Here is a 20,238-nt window from a genome sequence, read left to right as displayed (position 1 = left end):
CTGACTGTACGTGGAGGAGTCAATCAATCCAGTGCTGAACACAGGAGTAAGATACAAAGTTCGTGTTTAGGTCTTTGACCTAACTTCTTGGAAGTAAATCATTTGTTACACACTAGGCAGTGGATCCCCCATCCACAGCCTCTTTTGCGTATCTGTTAACCCGGGGCTCCGGGAATGGGGTACATTTCCGACTACTCTCTGCAGCCTCATTGGACTCGGTCCTGTCCTTTGGACAGTTATGTCATGCTGCCACCTGCCTCCGACAAGCGGGGAAAGTGTGCAAGCCGAGGCAAAATCCCTCTTCCCAAATGCCTGTTCGGTAGGAAAGACGCCCCGAGCCCAAGTGGCTGCGCTAAACAGATAACACAACTACGGCCCGGCCCTCCTCTGTCCACTTTCATTAGCGGGAGGCCCTCTTTCTCCTCTCTAGCGGCCAGAGCGCCTTTCCTGCCCTCCCGGAACTATGCGACTGCAGCACGGTTCCCGGTCGGCCCAGTTGGCAGCCGGAAGCGGAAGTGCGCCCGGGAGAAGTCCGAGTGGTAGATGCGGTGGCGGAGAGAGCCATGGAGCACGTGACGGAGGGTTCCTGGGAGTCGCTACCCGTGCCGCTGCACCCGCGGGTGTTGGATGTGCTGCAGGAGCTGGGTTTTCCGTACATGACGCCGGTGCAGGTACTCAGCGCGGGCGGTGGGGAGGAGGGCCCTCGGCGCGCGGGGCGGGGGTGGGTGGGGGCTCAGCGTGGGCGTGGCACGCAATTAATCGGACGCGGCCAGTAAGTGTACAATTAGGATTCGCATCCTGGAGTTTTCACCTCTCCGGCCGGGACTTTTGCTGCGTCTTCTTACTCCTCTGACTCGGGTGGTGCCAAACTAGCTAATGATCTCCAGGCAGAAGCGGCAGGCGGAGGCGCACCTGTGCCGGGATCTTCACAATACCGCCTCCCCACCAGCCCTTAGGTGCTGGGACATAAGTGCCTGGATCATATCCTGGTCCTGCCCGCTCTAGCTGTGCTACCTCGTGCACACTTAACCTCTCAGTGCTTCACTTCTTTTCTCTGTGAAATGACAAGAATAACTACTCAGAGAGTTATTGTGGGGATTACATAAGGCAGGGGTGGGCACATTATGAGCTGTCAATAAATGTTATCTGTTATTATGTGGACCTAAGTGTCCTGGTTCAAGTTATTCGTTTATTCAATAAATTTATTGAAGAAAACTGTGTAACTGGTACTCTTTTCTAGGCTTCAGAGATTTTGCAGTCTTGGTTCCATTCATGGGCTTTATTTTCTAATGCAGGAGAAAGGAGTAAAGGAATAAGGTAATTTTACCTGGTGATAAGTTTTATGGAGAAGACAGTGACAAGAAGTTCCAGGATAGGAGAAAAGGTGGGGAAGGCCTCTCTGAGGAGGTGTCATTAAACTGATACCTGAGTGATTGAGAAGGAACTGGCTGTAGGGTGGCTCGGGGCAGGATATTCCAGCAGAATAGAAATGCCAGTGCAAATGTCCTGGGCCTGGAAATGAGCTGGAGGAACAGGAAGAAGGCCTTTGTGGTTGGAGCATCATGAGTAGTGTTGTGTAAGAGATGAACAAACTGGGTGTTGGTTTGTGTAGGGTCTTACTTGTAGGAGCTTGTATTTTATTCTCAATGTAATGGAAAGCCATCTTACATGGGAAGCAGTGCAGGAAGAAGAGGGCTGTGAGTGCTGTGTAGAGAATGGACGTTAGAGGGGTAAGAGAAGAAGCAAGGAGGTCAGTTAGGAGGCTGTTGTCAAGGTAGAAGTGATGGCCACTTGGAGTAGAGATAGCTTTAGGGTTACTAAGGGGCCAGATGTGGTAGTTATGAAAGAGGATTCTAGGAGTTCCCTGATGGCTCAGCAACTTAAGGATCCATTGTTGTCACTACTGTGGCAGTGGTTTATTCTCTGGCCCCAGGAACTTCTACATGCTGTGGGTGCGGCAAAAAAAAAAAAAAAAAAAAAAAAAAGGAATTTAGAGGTTTTGGTCCTTAGCACCTAGATGGATGGTGGTATCATTTAACGAGATGAGGAAGGCTGGGAGGGGTAACAGGCTTCAAAGGAAAAAATCAAGAAGATTCTATTTTGAGGTGGTTAAGTTGACATATCCATGAGATCTTCAGGAAAGATGTGGAGGAAGCAAGCAGTGCTCTGTGCCATGCCTTGGGATCATAGAGCAGACAAGACCCAATGTCTGCGATGGGAGCCATCCAGTATGGTTGACACTTCCATGTGGCAGTTGAACACTTGAAACATGGTTCAAGTTGAAATGTACTCTAAGTGTAAAATGTACGGTGGATTTCAAGGACTTACTATGAAAAAAGAGTGAAAAATGAAGTTCTCTGGTGGCTAAGTGGTTAAGGATCCGTCATTGTCACAGCTGTGGCACATGTTTGATCCCTGGCCTGGGAACTTATGTGTGCTGTGGGCGTGCCCCCACCCCCAAAAGTGTAAAAATTTCATTCATTGTTAGGATAGTGAATGTGTTATTATTATCATTTTTTTTTTTTTTTTTTTTTTGGTTGCCCAGTGGCATATGGAGTTCCTGGACCAGGGATCAGATCCCAGCTGTGGCTTATGGCAATGCTAGATCCTTAACCCACTGAGTGAGGCCAGGAATTGAACCCACATCCTCATGGATATTAGTTGAGCTTATTTCCACTGAGCCACAACAGGAACTCTGTGAATGTATTATTAATATTCATTTCACCTATTTATTTCTTCTTGTTTTTGCCTTTTTTTTTTTAGGGCCATACCTGTGGCATATGGAAGTTTCCAAGCTAGGGGTCAAATTGGAGCTACATCTGCTGGCCTAGGCCACAGCAACAGCAACTTGGGATCTGAGGCGCATCTGCGACCTATACCACAGCTCACAGCAACACCAGATCCCCGATCCATTGAGCAAAGCTGGGGATCGAACCTGTTTTGTGATACTCAAGCTGGGATGGGCTTTAAAACTCAGTGTCTCCAAACCCCTTCGTGGTCCAGAGGGGAAGAGTAGTCAAGGCAGGGCTAGAACTCAGGACTCCCAGATTCTAGTTTGGCTGGCTCACTTCCCCTCCATGCCATCTCTGTAGACACCACTGTGTTACCTGTGAGCTGACTCCCACTGGGGTCCCTGGTGGTGACTATTCAGATAAAGTCCACTTGGTGGTGGAGTCCAGGGTGACCAAGGCCAGTGCTGTGTTCCTCGGCCTCATCTTTGGTGTCATGGCATCCCTAACCAGTGCTTTGCCATCTCTTTCAGTCCGCAACCATCCCTCTGTTCATGAAAAACAAAGATGTTGCCGCTGAAGCGGTGAGTACTTTGTGTAAATGCAGCCTGTCTTCCTGTTTTTCCCTCAGAAATGAGCTGTGAGGAAAAGCACACCAAAACTTTCTCCCCTTTGCAGGTCACAGGCAGTGGCAAAACACTTGCTTTCGTCATCCCCATCCTGGAGATTCTCCTGAGAAGGGAGGAGAAGTTAAAAAAGAGTCAGGTGAGGTTGGCCAAATGGTTTATTTTCACATAGTCATCGCAGAGTTCACAGCTGAGTAAGACTCTAGTTAGAAGATTGAAAGCATTTTTTTTTTTTTTTTTTTACAGTACAGTCCGTTCTCATTACTTGCAGATTCTGTGCTGATTAATTTCCTGCTCCTTAAAAATTTATTTGTAGTTCTTCACAGCAATACTCAGTGTGCTTTTGTGCTCACGCGCGGACTTGCATGGGCCAGGGGTAGATTAGAGTTGCCTGATGGCACGTTCTCAGCTGAGTCTGCACAGGGCAACCCTGCCTTCTTATTCCAGCTCTTGGGCTGTAAGCAGGTGTCCTTTTCTCGGTCTGCCTGCTGCTGTGATTGTGTGTGTGTGGGTATGTGTGTGTGTGTGATTTCACTGTTTAAAATGACCTCCAAACATAGGGCTTAAGTACTGTCAAGTGTTCTTGGGCTTAGAGAGGCTCTGATGTGTCTTATGGAGAAAATCCATGTAATATGTACATACACTGTTTAGTGCTGTGGGCTGTGAGTTTAGTGTTAATGAATCCATAATATATATTAGATAAGGTGTCTTTATTCAGTTGAAGTATAGTTGCCAAAGTAAGGTGTCTTGAAACAGAAATACACATTAAACAAGCCTATGTGTTGATGGGTCGTCCGAAGTGTGCCCAGAGGCTCTCCGGAACCTAACCCCATTTCCCCAGGAGTATTTGCTAACTTAGCATTTGTGCCCACTTTGTAGAACCACTGTGAATAATGAGAACTGACAGAAATTCAGACTACAGTTGACCCTGAACGCCATGGATTTGAACTGTGTCGGTCCACTTAGCTGTGGATTTTTTTCAGTAATAACTCCAGGTCTGCATGAGCCTGTTGGGGATATGGGGGAACCAGACTGGTTATACGGAGGGCCAACTGTAAATTATATGTGGATTCTTCCACCATGCCCCTGACCCCCGCATCATTTGAGGGCCAGCTGTAGGCATTGTGAATGGGCGCTGCTGAAAAGCCCAGGAATACTGTTTCTCTGGGAACTTTCCTCCATGAGCTGGAGAGTATAGTCGTGTGAGTTCACCTCTGGGAGCCCCCAGCACTGCTAATCACGTCCCTTCCCCCCACGTGGGCAGGTTGGCGCCATAATCATCACACCCACACGAGAGCTGGCTGTTCAGATAGATGAGGTCCTGTCGCATTTCACGAAGCCCTTCCCACAGTTCAGGTAAATTGGACGCAGGGTCTCTGCCAACCGTGGGCTGTGATTTGGCCTGCCCTGCTTAGAGTCCCTTTTCTCGTTTTAGCCAGATTCTCTGGATTGGAGGCAGGAATCCTGGAGAAGATGTCGCCAGGTTTAAGGAACACGGGTAAGTTTGCTTCTTTCGCTCATTTCTTTGCCTGTCCTTGGCATTGAACTCAAGAGGAATGGATGCATAATCTTGGCCTAACTGGAAATTCCCCCTGCAGCAGCACCCTCCCCACAAAAAAAAAGTGTTTCCTCCTGGCCAACCGCCCATTTTGCTCAAGGGCTCCTTCCTCTGCAGCCCTCATGAACAGTTGCATCAGTCTCACCCCTGCAGGGCAGAAGGAAGGTGGCGGTGTGCCCCCCTCATCTCCTCAAGCCAACCGTACCCAGGCTTCGGGCCCTTGCTCGTCTCCCTCCGGGCTCTATAAATGGTCTTGCCCCTTCCTCGGTGGCCCCTGACCTCACCCCGACCCCCAAGCCCACCAATAATCCACTTGTCTGCCTGGCATCTCACAGCTGTGGCGAACACGTCTAAAACAGGCTTGGCATTTTCATCCCCAGACTTGCACCTCCTCTGGAGTTTCCTGTTCCTCTCTCCTCCACTTGCTTCTCCCGAAGTCTGAGGGTCAGCTTTGACTTTTCACCATCCCATCCATTTCCCCCCTTACAGTTAACCGCCACCAGGTCCTGCATATTTTCTCTCCAAAGCTTACCTCTATCAGCTCTTCCCATTGCCCCCTCTCCTACTGGCCTCTTGCTGTGTCTTCCCTGGGCTCCTGCAGTACTTCGCTCTCTCTTCTCTGTGTCGCCACAATTGACCCCCCATAATCCACTCTCCACGTAGCAACCAGGATGCCAGGCACATTGTGTCATGCATTGAAAACTTTAGTGGCTCCCGCCGGCCCTTAGGATAGATCCTAATGTTACTGCAGGGCCTGTGAGGCCACCATTCTCTCGGGCTGCCCTCTCCCTACTCTGCTCTGCTGCTGCAGTGAGCTGGCTTTCTCCCAGGTCCTGCATAGGCTCTGTCACATCTCCAGGAGAATCGGGAGAGTTGGGGTGGTGTCTGTCTCACAGCATTTTGCTTTCAGGGCCTGCCATGGTGCTAAGCACAAAGCATGTACTTAATAAATGTTAGAATGAATGTTTGAATACACGATGGCCTATTATCCCACCATGAATAAGGTTTGTAATGAGCAGCACTAGATTTGTGCCTAATTTGTTAGTGGATCTTAATTAAAAACAGTACTTTTAGAGTTCCCTCATGGCTCAGGGGGGGTTAATGATCCAGTGTTGTCAGTGCTTCGGCTCAGGTCACTATTGTGGTACAGGTTCAATCCCTGGAATTTCTGCATGCTACAGGCATGGACAAAAAAAAAAAAAAGAAAAGAAAGAAAAGTACTTTTTTTTTTTTTTTTTTTTTTTGTCTTTTTGCCTTTTCTAGGGCCGCTCCTGCAGCATATGGAGGTTCCCAGGCTAGGGGTCCAATTGGAGCTGTAGCCACCAGCCTATGCCAGAGCCACAGCAACGAGGGATCCAAGCTGCGTCTGCGACCTACACCACAGCTCATGGCAGCGCCGGATCCTTAACCCACTGAGCAAGGCCAGGGATGGAACCTGCAACCTCATGGTTCCTAGCCAGATTCGTTAACCACTGCGGCACAACGGGAACTCTGAAAAGTACTTGTCTTGATTGCTCACTGTGTTCCAACTACAACATGAGATACTTTCCATCAGGGGTCACAAGTCCCTACAGGGGTCAGAGGATAATACCAATGTGTGAAGGGGACTGGCTGGGTATTGGGAAGAACTGGCTAGTTTTTGCCTGAATATTCATCTCCAGCTGATAGTTGCCTGCAGGACTCTGGGCTCAGTATTTCCAGGATTTGAATTTTTTAAAGAGAATATGGAATTCAAGATTTTTGTGTGTTATCTTTTTTTTTTTTTTCTTTAAAAAGAAAAAAACCTGTTATCATGTAGTTGACATTAAAACGAACGAAAGCCTTCTTGCAGGTCACCCAGTTTGTGGAGGCCACATTTGGCCTTGAGCCTGCTGTTTGTGGTCTTACATAAAATTACCTCTATTCCTGTTGACATTCTCATTTTATAGATGAGGGACCTGGGCCCTGAAGTGGTTGAGTAACTTGTAGGTCAGGGGTCAGCAGACCCTTTCTGTAAAGGACCAGATGGTAACTCTCTTAGCTTTGTTGATTATGCAGTCTGTGTCATAATGGCTCCCTCTGCTGTTACAGTGTGGAAGCTGCTAGAGGCAGCAGTGAATAGAGGAGGATGCGTTGTTATGTGCCAATAAAGTGTCACAAAACAGCGGAGGCCAGATCAGGCCAAAGGGCCAGTTTGCTGACCCCTGCCCTCAGTCTCACCCTGGAACCCAGGCCCGACCCCTCCTGCACAGCCTTCTCTTCCACCCCCCTACCCCCACCCCAACCCCCAGTGGTCACCCTTCTCTCTACTGGGATTTAGGTGGCTTTCGGGGGTATAGAGAACTTGGAGTTTGGGATCACACAGATCCCTGAGGTCCAGAGAGTGTGGTAAATGCTAACTTTGTTTTTCTAGTGGGAACATCATCGTGGCAACCCCAGGCCGCCTGGAGGACATGTTCCGAAGGAAGGCCGAGGGCCTGGACCTGGCCAGCTGTGTAAAGTCCCTGGATGTGCTGGTGTTGGACGAAGCGGACAGACTTCTGGACATGGGGTTTGAGGCGAGGTACTAGATTTTGGACTTCGTGGGCTTTGGGTGACACAGTATGAAAAGGAGCCCAAAATGGGACTCTTTATCACTCCATGACTCTCTGTGAGCCACCTTTGAATTTCAAGTCATTAGGTTGTCTGAGGCTTCAAATTCTGCCACATAGTTTTTTTTTTTGTCTTTTTGCTATTTCTTTGGGCCGTTCCCGCGGCATATGGAGGTTCCCAGGCTAGGGGTCTAATTGGAGCTGCAGCCGCCGGCCTACGCCAGAGCCACAGCAACGCAGGATCCGAGCCGCGTCTGCAACCTACACCACAGCTCACGGCAACGCCGGATCATTAACCCATTGAGCAAGGGCAGGGACCGAACCCGCAACCTCATGGTTCCTAGTCGGATTTGTTAACCACTTCGCCATGACGGGAACTCCTGCCACATAATTTAAATTCCAGTTCTTCTGTCTTTGAGGTTCTTAAGATGCATTTTCCTTCATGGCTTCTTGAAAAGTTACTGTGTATTTTTAAAAAATAAATAGCTTTATTGGTGTATAATTCATATACTACATAATTCACCCATTTAAAGTATACAGTTCAATGGCTTTTTTTTTTTTTTTTTTTTTTTTTTTTTTGTCTTTTTTGCTATTTCTTTGGGCTGCTCCCGCGGCATATGGAAGTTCCCAGGCTAGGGGTCAAATCGGAGCTGCGGCCCCCGGCCTACGCCAGAGCCACAGCAACGCGGGATCCGAGCCGCGTCTGCAACCTACACCACAGCTCACGGCAACACCGGATCCTTAACCCACTGAGCAAGGCCAGGGATCGAACCCGTGACCGGTTCCTAGTCAGATTCGTTAACCACTGCACCACAACGGGAACTCCCCCAGTTCAATAGCTTTTAGTCTCAAAAAGTTTTGTTCTAATTTTACTCTTTTAACTGCCCCCATTATTAAAGTATAACTATATGCTTACATTGAAGAAACTTTGGAAAAATGAGAGTATGAGGAAGAAATAAAGATTGTCCGTAATCTCACCTCCCAGTAGTAGCTATTGTAACTATTGTGATTGTTTCCAGTCTTTAAAAATACCTGTTTAGAGAGCTCCCACTGTGGCACAGTGGGTTAAGAATCCATCTGCAGGAGTTCTTGTTGCGGCTCAGAGCTTGATGAACCCGACTGGCAACCATGGGAATGTGGGTTCAATCCCTGGCATTGCTGTCATAGGTCATAGACTTGGCTCGGATCCTGTGTTGCTGGGGCTGTGGCGTAGGCCAGTGGCTACAGCTCCAATTGGACCCCTAGCCTGGGAGCCTCCATGTGCCGTGGGTTCAGCGGCTCAGGTCACTGGGTAGGTGCGGGTTTGATGCATTGCCCAACACAGTGGGTTAAGGCATCCAGTGTTGCTGTAGCTGCCTCTTGGATTCAGTCCCTGGCCTGAGGATTTCCATATGCCTCCGTGTGGCCATTAAAACAAAAACCAATAAAAACCCCACCTGTTTAATATCATAAAGCACCAAGCTTATATTGATTATGCTGACAAGTGAGGGGTTAAGTTGAGCTCGCTCTCTCTCTTTTTTTTTTCTTTTTAAAGCATAAACACCATCTTGGAGTTTTTGCCGAAGCAGAGGAGAACAGGCCTTTTCTCGGCCACTCAGACGCAGGAAGTGGAGAACCTGGTGCGAGCAGGCCTCCGGAACCCTGTGCGCATCTCGGTGAAGGAGAAGGGGGCAGCAGCCAGCAGCACACAGAAGACCCCTTCCCGCCTAGAGAACTACTACATGGTGAGCTCTGGCTGTTCTCACTGATTCCTGTGGTGCAGCAGTGGTGATGACTGGGGTCTAGGGTGCAGCGTGGTCACTGTAGTTAACAATACTGTATACTTCAACAATTCTCCTGTGGCTCAGTGGGCTAAGGATGTAACGTTGGCACAGCAGTGGCTCGGGTCATTGCTGTGGCACGGCTTTGATCCCTGGTCCAGGAACTTCCACATGCTATGGGTGCAGCCAAAAAAAAAAAAAAAGAAAGTACCGTTTACTTCAAATTGAAATTCACTAACAGAGTAGTTCTTAAATGTTCTCACCAAAAGATAAAGAAGAGAACTATGTGAATTGATGGATATATTAACTTGATCATGATAATCATTTCAGGGTATATGTATATCAAGTCATCACAATGTACACCTTGAATATATACACATATATATTTTTAATACATAAATATGCTTAAATGTGTACAGTTTTTATTTGCCAATTGTACCTCAGTAAAGCTGGAAGGAAAAACAGGTATTATAAGCCAAAGCAATTTACTGGAAAAAAGACTAATTTTTTTGACTTGAATTGCTTTCACTAAACTTAGTTCTGTCTTTCCTTTTATTTACTTATTTTTATTTTTATTTTTTTTCTTTTTATGGTGACACCTGTGACATATGGAAGTTCCCAGGTCTAGGGATCAAATTGGAGCTGTAGCTGCCCATCTTCCCTTTTAAATAGTCAACTACAATAATTGTTTTAAAAACATAGGAAGGTTTTCTGTTTCTACTTACTCGAAAAATGATTTCTTAATTTTTCTTAAATGTCACTATAAGTTTAATCAGTATGGTATATAGTATTCCCACTAAGATATGTTAACTCTTAGCAATTAATAAACAAGCGAAAAATAATCATGACGAGTGTGCTAGGGATTAGCTTTCAATTTTCTAGGACACTAAAGCTATAAAGTGATACCATGTGGCACATTTTATTTTATTTTATCTTATCTTATTTTATTTTATTTTATTTTATTTTTTTGTCTTTTTGCCATTTCTTGGGCCGCTTCCGTGGCATATGGAGGTTCCCAGGCTAGGGGTTGAATCGGAGCTGCAGCCACTGTCCTACGCCAGAGCCACAGCAACGCGGGATCCGAGCCGCGTCTGCAACCTACACCACAGCTCACGGCAACGCCGGATCGTTAACCCACTGAGCAAGGCCAGGGATCGAACCTGCAACCTCATGGTTCCTATCGGATTCCTTAACCACTGCGCCACGACGGGAACTCCCATGTGGCACATTTTAAAATACATTTGGGACAGAGCTGGGGCACATGGTATGTGTGATGATACTTGTCATTCAGCAAGGAAGTGAGTAAGTTAACATGGGCACCATTGTTTTTGTTTTTTTGCTTTTTTGCTTTTTAGGGCTGCACCTGCAGCATATGGAAATTCCCAAGCTAAGGGTCAAAACAGAGCTGTAGCTGCCTGCCTACCCCAGCAGCCACAGCAGCTTGGGCTCTGAGGCACATCTGCGACCCACACCACAGCTCACGGCAATGCCAGATCCCTGACTTACTGAGTGAGGCCAGCAGTTGAATCTGAATCCTCATGGATACTAGTTGGGTTTGTTTCTATTGTGCCACAAAGGAAACTCCCTGCACCACTGTATTTTAAGCACAGTCTCCAAGGGTGGTGTGTATGGACCTCCCACCCCCAAGTGATCAAATGACATGTGCACAGGGTGTGCTGGGTGTGGGCTCAGGAAACACTGTGCTCCCAGCCTGTTTGGATGAGCCTGAGTTAAGAGAAGGGCACAGCCAGACATGCCAGTGAGACACAAAATCTGAAGGGACTTTGTTGAGTGACATTCTTCTGCTCTGTAACCTAAATGTTTGGTCTTTTTGATTTGCAGCTGAGACTTGCTGAATTTGCAGTGGTAAATACTCGCTGCCAATACCTGTAGTTGCCTCACAAGGCATTGGGAAGGCTTTTGGAAATGTGGTTGTGAGTCATGAGGTCACCCCCTCTGTTCTCTTCCATCATGGGGTTGGGCCAAGAGGCAGCAGGACAGGATGGTCAGCCAGGATGGCAGTGCCACTTGGGAACTGGGAGAACCTAGAGGCCAGTGTCACCTGCTCACCAAGACACCTCTGAATAGTCAGCCAGGGGACTGGGCTTTTCTTGTGGCTGAGCAAGGCTCCTGTTCACAGAAACAGTGACATGTTCGTAGAGAAGTGGGCCATTAACAAACCAGTGTCCCTAGCGCTGTGAACTCTCCTAAGGGCAACAAGGCTGCTGTCCTTTGTGTCAGTTCATGGGGGGATTGAAGGAAGAAGAGTTTGCACATCAGAAAGCCGCCTCTGGTGCCGCTTCCTGGAGAATGTTTTTGAAATCAGATGGGGGTGTTATACTTGGTGTTGACATTTCTCCCTGAGGCTGGGCTGGTAAGGTCAGAAGGCCAGCTCTTCCCAGAGGAAGGAGGAGGCGATGGACAGTGGTTAAGAACAGAGAGGCTGGAGGGCCACCCAGGTACACATCTAGGCTGAAGGCGTCCCTTCCTGACTGAAATAGGTGAACTTACCAGTGTATCACCTGTAAAATGGGGGCTCTAGTAGGTTCTAACCCTCACTTCATAGGATTGCTATAAGAATTGGTTTACTGGAGTTCCCGTCGTGGTGCAGTGGTTAACGAATCCGACTAGGAACCATGAGGTTGCGGGTTCGGTCCCTGCCCTTGCTCAGTGGGTTAAGGATCCGGCATTGCCATGAGCTGTGATGTAGGTTGCAGACGTGGCTCGGATCCCTCGTTGCTGTGGCTCTGGCATAGGCTGGTGGCTACAGCTCCGATTTGACCCCTAGCCTGGGAACCTCCATATGCCGCGGGAGCGGCCCAAGAAATAGCAACAACAACAACAAAAATTAAAAAAAAAAAAAAAAGAATTGGTTTATTACACAGTTGAAGGTTTTTAGGTCAGTGCTTTGTACATAGTTAAGTGCTGATAAAGTAGCTTTGGAACCCAGTGGCTGCTGCTGCATTCTACTCTTTTGCATTCATTTAAGCGATTGCATTTAGAGATGTCTGAGAGAAAGAAATTCCAAACTGAGGATTTGGTCTTGCTAAAAATGGGGAATGCATTTAGGTGGACTTAAATGTCTCCAGTTTAGGGGCCTGAGTGGAGCACTTGACTGCATTTATTGAGGGAGACTGGAGTCTGTCTCTGGCAGGGGGGTCTGTGAAATAAGTCTGTGTGTGTTCCACTCTGGAGACCTGTGTCCACCTTAGAGCAGTGGTTTCTGAACGTGGCTGTGCCTCAGAATTTCCTGGACACTCTTTAAGTAATGTGGACTCTTGGGTGCAATTCTAGAACCACCGAATCAGTCTGTGTGCTGTGTCCAAGAACCTGCATTTTTTTTTTTTTTTTTTTAGGGCTGCACTTGCGGCACATGGAAGTTCCCAGGCCAGGCGTTGGATCGGAGCCACAGCTGCCAGCCTACACCACAGCTCACAGCCATGCCGGGTCCCCGACCCACTGAGTGAGGCCAGGGATCGAACCTGAATCCTCGTGGATACGAGTCGGGCTCGTTTCCGCTGCACCACAACAGGAACTCCCCAGGAACCTACATTTAAACTTACCCTGGGCATGGTGGCATGGCTGGCATGGTGCTGTCTGCATTTGGGATTTGGGAAGCACTATGTTGAGTGTTCCCTGCTCCCGTCCTCAGTTCCGGGATTTTGTGACTTCACAGCAACGCCAGATCTGAAGTTTATTCCGAGCTCAGTGGACTGAGTAACATTCTGACAAAAGTCTATCCTTTTCGTGGAGGAAATTAGATTCCTTAAAGTTAAAGGCCAAAACTGAAAATAGCTATGGGGTTATTATTGTCAGCAAATTTGTTTTGTTTGTTTGTTTAGGGCCCCACCAGCAGCATATGGAGGTTCCCAGGCCAGGGGTCTAATCAGAGCTACAGCTGCCGGCCTATGCCACAGCCACAGCAACACCAGATCAGAGCTGTCTCTACAGCTCACGGCAGCATAAATTTGTTTTTGTTTTGTTGGTTTTCCTTTTTATTTTGCAGGTGTGTAAGGCAGACGAGAAGTTTAATCAGCTGGTCCATTTTCTTCGAAATCACAAGCAGGAGAAACACCTGGTCTTCTTCAGGTAATCCTTCTGGACTGTGTAGGCAAGTCTGGGGTTCAGCCACACCCAGGATGTGCACACGTGTGTAGCCACCCTCAGGTTTGAAGTTCCCTTTAGATTGTTTCTCTCTTAGGAGAACCATAGCATTTGGCTGCAAATAACTGAAAACGCCGTTTCCGCAGCTCAAGCAGGAGGGGTTTATTTTTCTCCTGTAAGAGGAAGTCCAGAGGAAGGCAGTTCCTGACACTGGTTTCTGTCTCAGCAACGTCAAGGCCAGTAGTGTGTCTGCAACTGTCTTGGCCTTTCCTTCCTGTAGGTCACCCCCTAGTTTCAAGTTGCCACTGTGACCCCTTTGTCACATCTGCACTGAAAGCAGATAAAAGAGGACAGGGAGGGGGAGGGGCTAGGGCAGCATTTGCCATCTCAGACCCTTTTATTTATTTATTTTTTTTATTTTTTATTTTTTTGTCTTTTTGCCATTTCTTGGGCCGCTCCTGCGGCATATGGGAGGTTCCCAGGCTAGGGGTCTAATCACAGCTGTAGCCGCCAGCCTACACCAGAGCCACAGCAACGCCAGATCTGAGCCGCGTCTGCGACCTGCACCACAGCTCACAGCAACGCTGGATCCTTAACCCACTGAGCAAGGGCAGGGATCGAACCCGCAACCTCATGGTTCCTAGTCGGATTCATTAACCACTGCGCCACGATGGGAACTCCCTCAGACCCTTTTAATCAGAAAAGCAGAAGGCTTTCTTAGAACTGCCCCCCATCCCCACTGACTTCCACTTTCATTGCATGGGCCAAAGGTGGGTCACTCAGCAGTGCCTGACTTGGAGTGGTGGGGAAAATGAGTGGGTCGTTGTCCCAGCCTCTGTAGCAGAGGGAGGTGAAGGAGGAAGGGGGTGGGATGGCGTTTTATAAGGCAGCCTAGAGTCTGCCACACTGGGGTTCCGTCCTGTTGTCCGAGTACAAGGTAGGAGGTGTGTACTCTTTGGGCTGTTTTTTCCTCCTACACATATACCCATGGTATCATTTTTTTTTGGGCAGTGCCAAAAGACTTGTATGTTTCTTTTCCGTCATCATTTCACCAATAGTATGCATGTAGCTGTACAGGCCCATAGTTAGAAATATAACCTGGTACACACACACACACCCAACTGAAAGATTTCACAAAACTGTACTTGGCTAGGCGGGCACATTCTGATGCTTTCTATTCTGTTGTATTCAAAATGATTGTTTAATAATGCTGGTCCAGACCCATTAAATTGATCTCAGGAACCACTAGATTGCTTTCAGGATCCGTGGATTGTGACTCTCAGTGTGTAAAACTGCTTCCTTATGTACTGGTGGTGCAAATAGCAAGGAACCTGGTAGCAGTCCCTTAGCACAGGTGTTTAGACAAGAGCTGGCCCACACTGGCACCTGAGCCCGGCAGAGTGGGAAGAACATCGGGGATGGAGTCAGACCTTCCCTCTGGCTCTGCCATGTGCTCCTCTTGCCCCTCTGTAAGCCCAGTTCCTTCATCTGCAAAACCACGTGACATCCCTCTGGAATCCCTCAGATAAAAAATGGGGGGGAGGATTGGGGTGAACTTTATTAGAAGACTGCTATGTATGGATTCAGAGAGGAAGTTGGGTGTCTGTGCTCTAGGGAAGATTGGATCCAGGGTCCCTGGAAAGCTCCATGGCCATCTCTTGAGGGGTGATCCTGCTCCAGCCCCTGCCGGCCTCTACTCTTCAAGTCCAAATATCTTGGGAGAGAGGACCTGATTTCTCTAACTTGGGTTACCTGCTGAGCCCTGGGGAACCACACTAGAGAAGCAGTTCCCTGAAGGAACTGTACTTCAGATGTTGCTGTACTTGCTATGAGGGACTACTTCACTTTACTTAGCTTCCTAGGGGCCAGGGACAGCCCCTTGCTAGGATAGCCTTAGTGGGAATACATGGTATGGGTGTTCACTCTTGCTTAAGGGATATTGTCAAAGGATTGGCCATTCACTGGCCAAGAGCTTAGTGGTGGAGGACCTGTGCAGCAATTCTCCTCTGCATTCCCCCGAGAGGACTGGGGTGGGGGTGGGGGTCTCTCTCTCGCCAGCTGTAGAGGGACCCAGGCAGCCAGTGACACAGCCCTCTGTCCCTCTCCCAGCACCTGTGCCTGTGTGGAATACTACGGAAAAGCCCTGGAGGCCCTGGTGAGGAGTGTGAAGATAATGTGCATCCACGGGAAGATGAAATACAAGCGCAATAAGATCTTCATGGAGTTTCGCCAGCTGCAGAGGTCGGTCAGCTTCCTGGGAGGTGGCAGACCTCCAGCCACTCTGCTCTTCCGCAGGTCACTCTGCTTCAAAACCCTCACATGTGTTGTTTCCCTGCCTGCAACCCTCTTCCTCCTCTAGCCATGATCACATTCTCTCTGTATAAATGCCCAGTTGACAGCTGAACACTGTCAACTTCCCCGCTAGATTTTAAACTCCACAAGATCAGGAACCTGTGTTTTCTGTTCACTCCTGGACTCCCCAGTAACTTGACGCAGGGCCTGGCCAGTGGGGGTTTGGAGAGCTATTTGTTGAATAGGTGGACAGAACGGATAAGAGCAACCCAGTAAAGGCTCCAGGGTGTCAGTGGGTTCCCTGTAGGGCACTTGCCTCCAATGACTGTAACTTGATTCTCTTTGCACATAGAAATAATATTTTGCTGTTTTTCTTAATCATTGAGCCTTCTGGCTATGTTAGAAGCAATCTTTTAGGGAACTTAGAATTGACTGTTACACCTCAGTCTGAGGGAAAAATCACGTTGTTTTTTTTTTGTTTTGTTTTGTTTTGTTTTTTTTAAGCCTGCAAAGGATTAGACCAAATACATTCCACCCCACCTCAAATGGAAATATGCTACTTTAAAAAAACCCTTTCACTATCTCCTCTCCATCTCTAATTTTCACTGGAATATGTAAAGTCCTATAGATTCTTAGAGGAAGAAAAATCAAAGTGTTACTACTAGGAGTTCCTGGTGTGGCACAGTGGGTTAAGGATCTGGTGTTGTCTCTGCAATAGCTTGGATTGGACCCCTGACCTGGGAACTTCCATATGCCGCAGGTGTGGCCAGGGGAAAAAAGCAATTACTAAGTATTTGATTATGTGGGATTCTGGAACCTGTGTATTAACTGCCATCATCATCAAATCAGTAAACACTGCTTGATGGTGATAAAAATGGTGGCCTCCTCACTCACAATGATATTTTCTCATTTCCTAGTGGGATTTTAGTGTGTACTGACGTGATGGCCCGAGGAATAGATATTCCAGAAGTGAACTGGGTTTTGCAGTACGACCCTCCCAGCAGTGCAAGGTACAGCATGATAGAATGTTACCTGCTCTGCCAGGAATCTAGCCTAACAAAATAGGAATCCTGAGGAAAATAAACGTTATTTGAAATAGCAAAAAAGTAGGTGAACTGGTGAGTAATCATTGATGTGTCTATAGTGATCCTGTAGTATGCAGAAATTAGCTATTTTCAAATACTTTTTAAAGTTCTTGCAGAAATGCATGTGATATGGAGTTCCCGTCGCGGCGCAGTGGTTGGCGAGTCTGACTAGGAACCATGAGGTTGTGGGTTCGATCCCTGCCCTTGCTCAGTGGGTTAACGATGAGGTGTTGCCGTGAGCTGTGGTGTAGGTTGCAGACCTGGTTTGGATCCTGTGTTGCTGTGGCTCTGGAGTAGGCTGGCAGCTACAGCTCCGATTCGACCCCTAGCCCGGGAACCTCCATATGCCGTGGGAGCAGCCCAAGAAATGGCAAAAAGACAAAAAAAAAAAAAAAAAAAAAAAAAAAGAAATGCATGTGATAGAATGTCTAAGGGAAACCGAAAGCAAGCATATGTTCCTAATAAATGCCTCCAAACATAAGGAAATGCTTGTAAATACTTGCTGGTGGAGGCGTGGTTCACAGGTCACTTTTATTTTCTTTTTTATACTTTCCATTGTTTCCCAGGTTTTCTGCTGGGACCATGTCTTCCTACCTGTATTATCAGATGTATAAATTTAAAAGCTTTAGACCTAACGTTAAAACTGTCCAACAGAATCCTCTCTGGTTTGCAGTATTTTAATCGGCAGTTCTTCTGTATCACTAGGAAGGAGCAGGGCTGCGATTAAGCTGCGGAGTCTGGTGACTCCTGGTGTCAGCTGCACCAGCTGCCTGGCTGCAGGTCTTTGCTCTGTCCAGCCCCCATTACATGGTGACCGTATTCTGTTCTGTGTTGTTCACAGTGCCTTCGTGCATCGCTGTGGCCGCACAGCCCGCATCGGCCACGGTGGCAGTGCGCTCGTGTTCCTCCTTCCCATGGAAGAGTCCTATGTCAATTTTCTTGCAATTAACCAAAAAGTAAGCTCTCTTCCTTTTTCAGAGAATGTCCAGTGCTAGGGTGGTTGGAAAAGTTCTTTTCCAGCAAGTCGCCCAGAACTAAGATCAGGGGTTCCAAACTCACAGGGGCCAGGCTGGTACTGTCATTGTGGGAACCTGGCTGGCTTCATGGCTGTGGAGGGGCTCCAGGGTCACAGCCTCTGCTTGGCACCAGCTGAGTTTCTCTACTTGGGAACACAGAGCTCATGTTGCCATACTTTCCAACCAGAAATCAGGATTATTAGGAAAAATCTGATTTTAAACTTTGCTTTAAAAATTTTAAAATACTTTCTGGACCAGGTAAAATATTTGGGTTGAATTTGGGTTTGAAGGCCTTTGCTTAAAGATTAAAATGAATTGTTTTGCCCTTGGTTTTATTGGCACTGACTCTGTAGAGATAGCCTTGGGAATGAGGTGATTCCAGCCAGAGAGTGACGATGTGGTCCCTGTACAGTGCCCCCTGCAGGCGATGAAACTCCAGAAAAACACAGTAGATCTCCTTCCAAAGCTCAAATCCATGGCCCTGGCCGACAGAGCCGTGTTTGAAAAGGGCATGAAAGCTTTTGTGTCATACGTCCAGGCTTATGCGAAGCATGAATGCAACCTCATCTTCAGATTAAAGGGTAGGTTGGACTTGTTCACATAATTGTGTTTCCATCTGAGACACCTGGCAGTTTTACAAGTATTACAAGGATGAAACCACTTTGTCTTATAGAATTGTCAAGTCTGTGCCAGGGTTAGTGTTTTCTAAACATTTAAAAGAAAGTCTTCCCTGGGTTTGAGCAGACAGAATACACTGGCTGCTGAGTATTTCTTTTCAATTAAAAAAAAAAATAACTTTTAATTCTAATTAAAATGAGTCCATTAGATCATTTTAGGAAAAAGTAATATTGCTAAGAATAATCCATGGGTTGGAGTTCCCTGCTCGTTCAGTAGGTTAAGGATCTAGCATCACTGCTGTGGTATGGGTTCAGTCACAGGCTCAGGAACTTCTGCATGCCGTGGGCATGGCCAGAAAAAAAAAAAAAAAAAAAAAGGAATATTCCATGGGTTGATGCTTATAATCCTGTTTTGGATGTGCTAACTCCGGTGTTTTGGTTTAATCAGATCTTGATTTTGCTAGTATTGCTCGAGGTTTTGCCTTGCTGAGGATGCCCAAGATGCCAGAGCTGAGAGGAAAGCAGTTTCCAGACTTTGTGCCTGTGGATGTCAATACAGACACCATTCCATTTAAAGATAAAATCAGAGAAAAGCAAAGGCAGAAACTATTGGAGCAACAAAGAAAAGAGAAAACTGAAAATGAAGGGAGAAGAAAATTCATAAAAAATAAAGCCTGGTCAAAACAGAAGGCAAAAAAGGAAAAGAAGAAAAAAATGAATGAAAAAAGGAAAAGAGAAGAGGTAAAGTTTGTAGATTTATTATTTAAACACTCAACTTAGGAGTTCCGCCAGTGGCACAGTGGGTTAAGGATCTGGTGTTGCTGCAGCTGTGGTATAGGTGGCAGCTGTGGCTTGGATTGGATCCCTGGCCCAGGAACTTCCATATGCCATGGGTATAGCCAAAACTTAAATAAGTAAATAAATACTCAGAATTCTGAACAAATCTCACTTCTAATACGAATAGGAATTGTATAGGAATCAGGTTTCTGTATTCTCTTGGTGGGATGTGCTGTGTGGAAGCTGATCTGAGGGCATGTAGTTCCTGGTTAGAAATGGCCGGTTTCACTTATAAGACTTGCTGAGAGATTCAGTAGCTTTGTTGTTCTCTTTTGCACTTAGGGTTCTGATATCAACGATGAGGACATGGAGGAACTTCTCAATGACACCAGGCTCTTGAAAAAGTTTAAAAAAGGCAAAATTACTGAAGAAGAATTCGAGAAGAGGCTGTTGACAGGTGGCAAAAGATCAGTCAAGACAGCAGGTTTAGGGATCTCAGATTCGGAAGATGACGTCTGATTCCCGTCCCCCCAGTGAAATGCAGGAGGGCAAGGGACCTGTGAGCTGGCCCCGTGCGCTGCAGCAGCCAGTCCTTGTTTGCTCCTACTCGGCATCAGAACCCCAGTGGCCAGCTCAAAGCTGCTGCTGCAGACTGGGGAGACAGGAGGGGTTTCATGCTCATGGATATTTTATTAAAAACACACCAGCCTGGCAGAAGAAAATGTAAAATTACTTGAGTGTAAATAACAGATGTCAGTATTTATTTTGATGGGTTACTTCAAGAGCTCATTTACTTGGGGCTATTTTATGCTTATTTTTTAACATAAAGATCATGCAGTAGACTTGACTTTAGGTCTTTTAAAGTTCCTCAGTGTTTTTAGACACCTGACCTCCCTAGGTGTCCTCACCCCCTGGATGTCAGTTCTCTTGGGATGTCCTACACAGAGCCCCTGCACAGTCTCTAGTATTGTTTTGTTGGTGAGTATCTGAAAAACAGGAAGTCATTCTGGGAAAGAAAACTCTTACGCCTTCTGCTGAATAAACTGTATTTCCTCCTCATTAACTGTGTCTCAAGCGTGTGAATGTAGCTGTGTAGCCTTTACC

At 47.0% G+C, this 20,238-nt stretch overlaps 2 protein-coding genes across 13 annotated transcripts in view; both read left to right on the top strand.

The window, feature by feature from the left end:
- The window catches only part of TMED2 (transmembrane p24 trafficking protein 2), a 36,986-nt gene extending 36,315 nt beyond the window's left edge, over window positions 1-671 (top strand). Inside the window, exon 4 of one of the 2 annotated variants that reach the window (XM_084996301.1) lies at window positions 431-671. In XM_084996301.1, the coding sequence (XP_084852427.1) occupies window positions 431-543 (113 nt within the window). In that variant the 3' untranslated portion in view covers window positions 544-671. The remainder of the gene's footprint in view (window positions 1-430) is intronic. The other variant, XM_084996299.1, reaches the window with a different exon arrangement.
- DDX55 (DEAD-box helicase 55) lies at window positions 528-20,197 on the top strand. Of its 11 annotated transcripts, none has more exons than XR_014827285.1 (14): window positions 528-671; window positions 3,263-3,313; window positions 3,408-3,494; window positions 4,620-4,711; window positions 4,791-4,853; window positions 7,306-7,455; window positions 9,018-9,207; window positions 13,250-13,332; window positions 15,457-15,588; window positions 16,557-16,649; window positions 17,566-17,680; window positions 18,153-18,321; window positions 18,822-19,098; window positions 19,477-20,197. XR_014827285.1 is itself a non-coding variant. In XM_001927712.7 (14 exons), exons 1-14 carry the CDS (start codon window positions 564-566, stop codon window positions 19,651-19,653), a joined length of 1,803 nt encoding a protein of 600 aa, XP_001927747.2. In that variant the 5' UTR covers window positions 528-563; the 3' UTR covers window positions 19,654-20,197. The 11 variants fall into 11 exon arrangements, 3 of the variants coding, with proteins under 3 accessions (XP_001927747.2, XP_084852347.1, XP_003359134.1); XR_014827289.1 differs by having other exon boundaries at window positions 18,094-18,321; XR_014827288.1 differs by having other exon boundaries at window positions 18,094-18,321; window positions 18,806-19,098.
- The last annotated feature ends 41 nt before the right edge of the window (window positions 20,198-20,238 follow it).

The sequence above is a fragment of the Sus scrofa genome, chromosome 14, assembly GCF_054392235.1.
Source record: "Sus scrofa isolate SSC_HxYL_T2T_F1_AM1 chromosome 14, Sscrofa_HxYL_maternal_Yorkshire_Landrace_v2.0, whole genome shotgun sequence".
Lineage (NCBI taxonomy): Eukaryota > Metazoa > Chordata > Mammalia > Artiodactyla > Suidae > Sus > Sus scrofa.
The sequence above is the reverse complement of the archived record's forward strand: the minus strand, read 5'-3'. Positions and strand labels throughout refer to the sequence as shown.

Coding starts and splice junctions, on each gene's coding strand:
- DDX55 (XM_001927712.7), top strand. CDS start 564: ATGGAGCACGTGACGGAGGGTTCCTGGGAGTCGCTACCCGTGCCGCTG. Junction 672..3,262: donor CGTACATGACGCCGGTGCAG/GTACTCAGCGCG, acceptor CATCTCTTTCAG/TCCGCAACCATCCCTCTGTT. Junction 15,589..16,556: donor GAGTTTCGCCAGCTGCAGAG/GTCGGTCAGCTT, acceptor CTCATTTCCTAG/TGGGATTTTAGTGTGTACTG.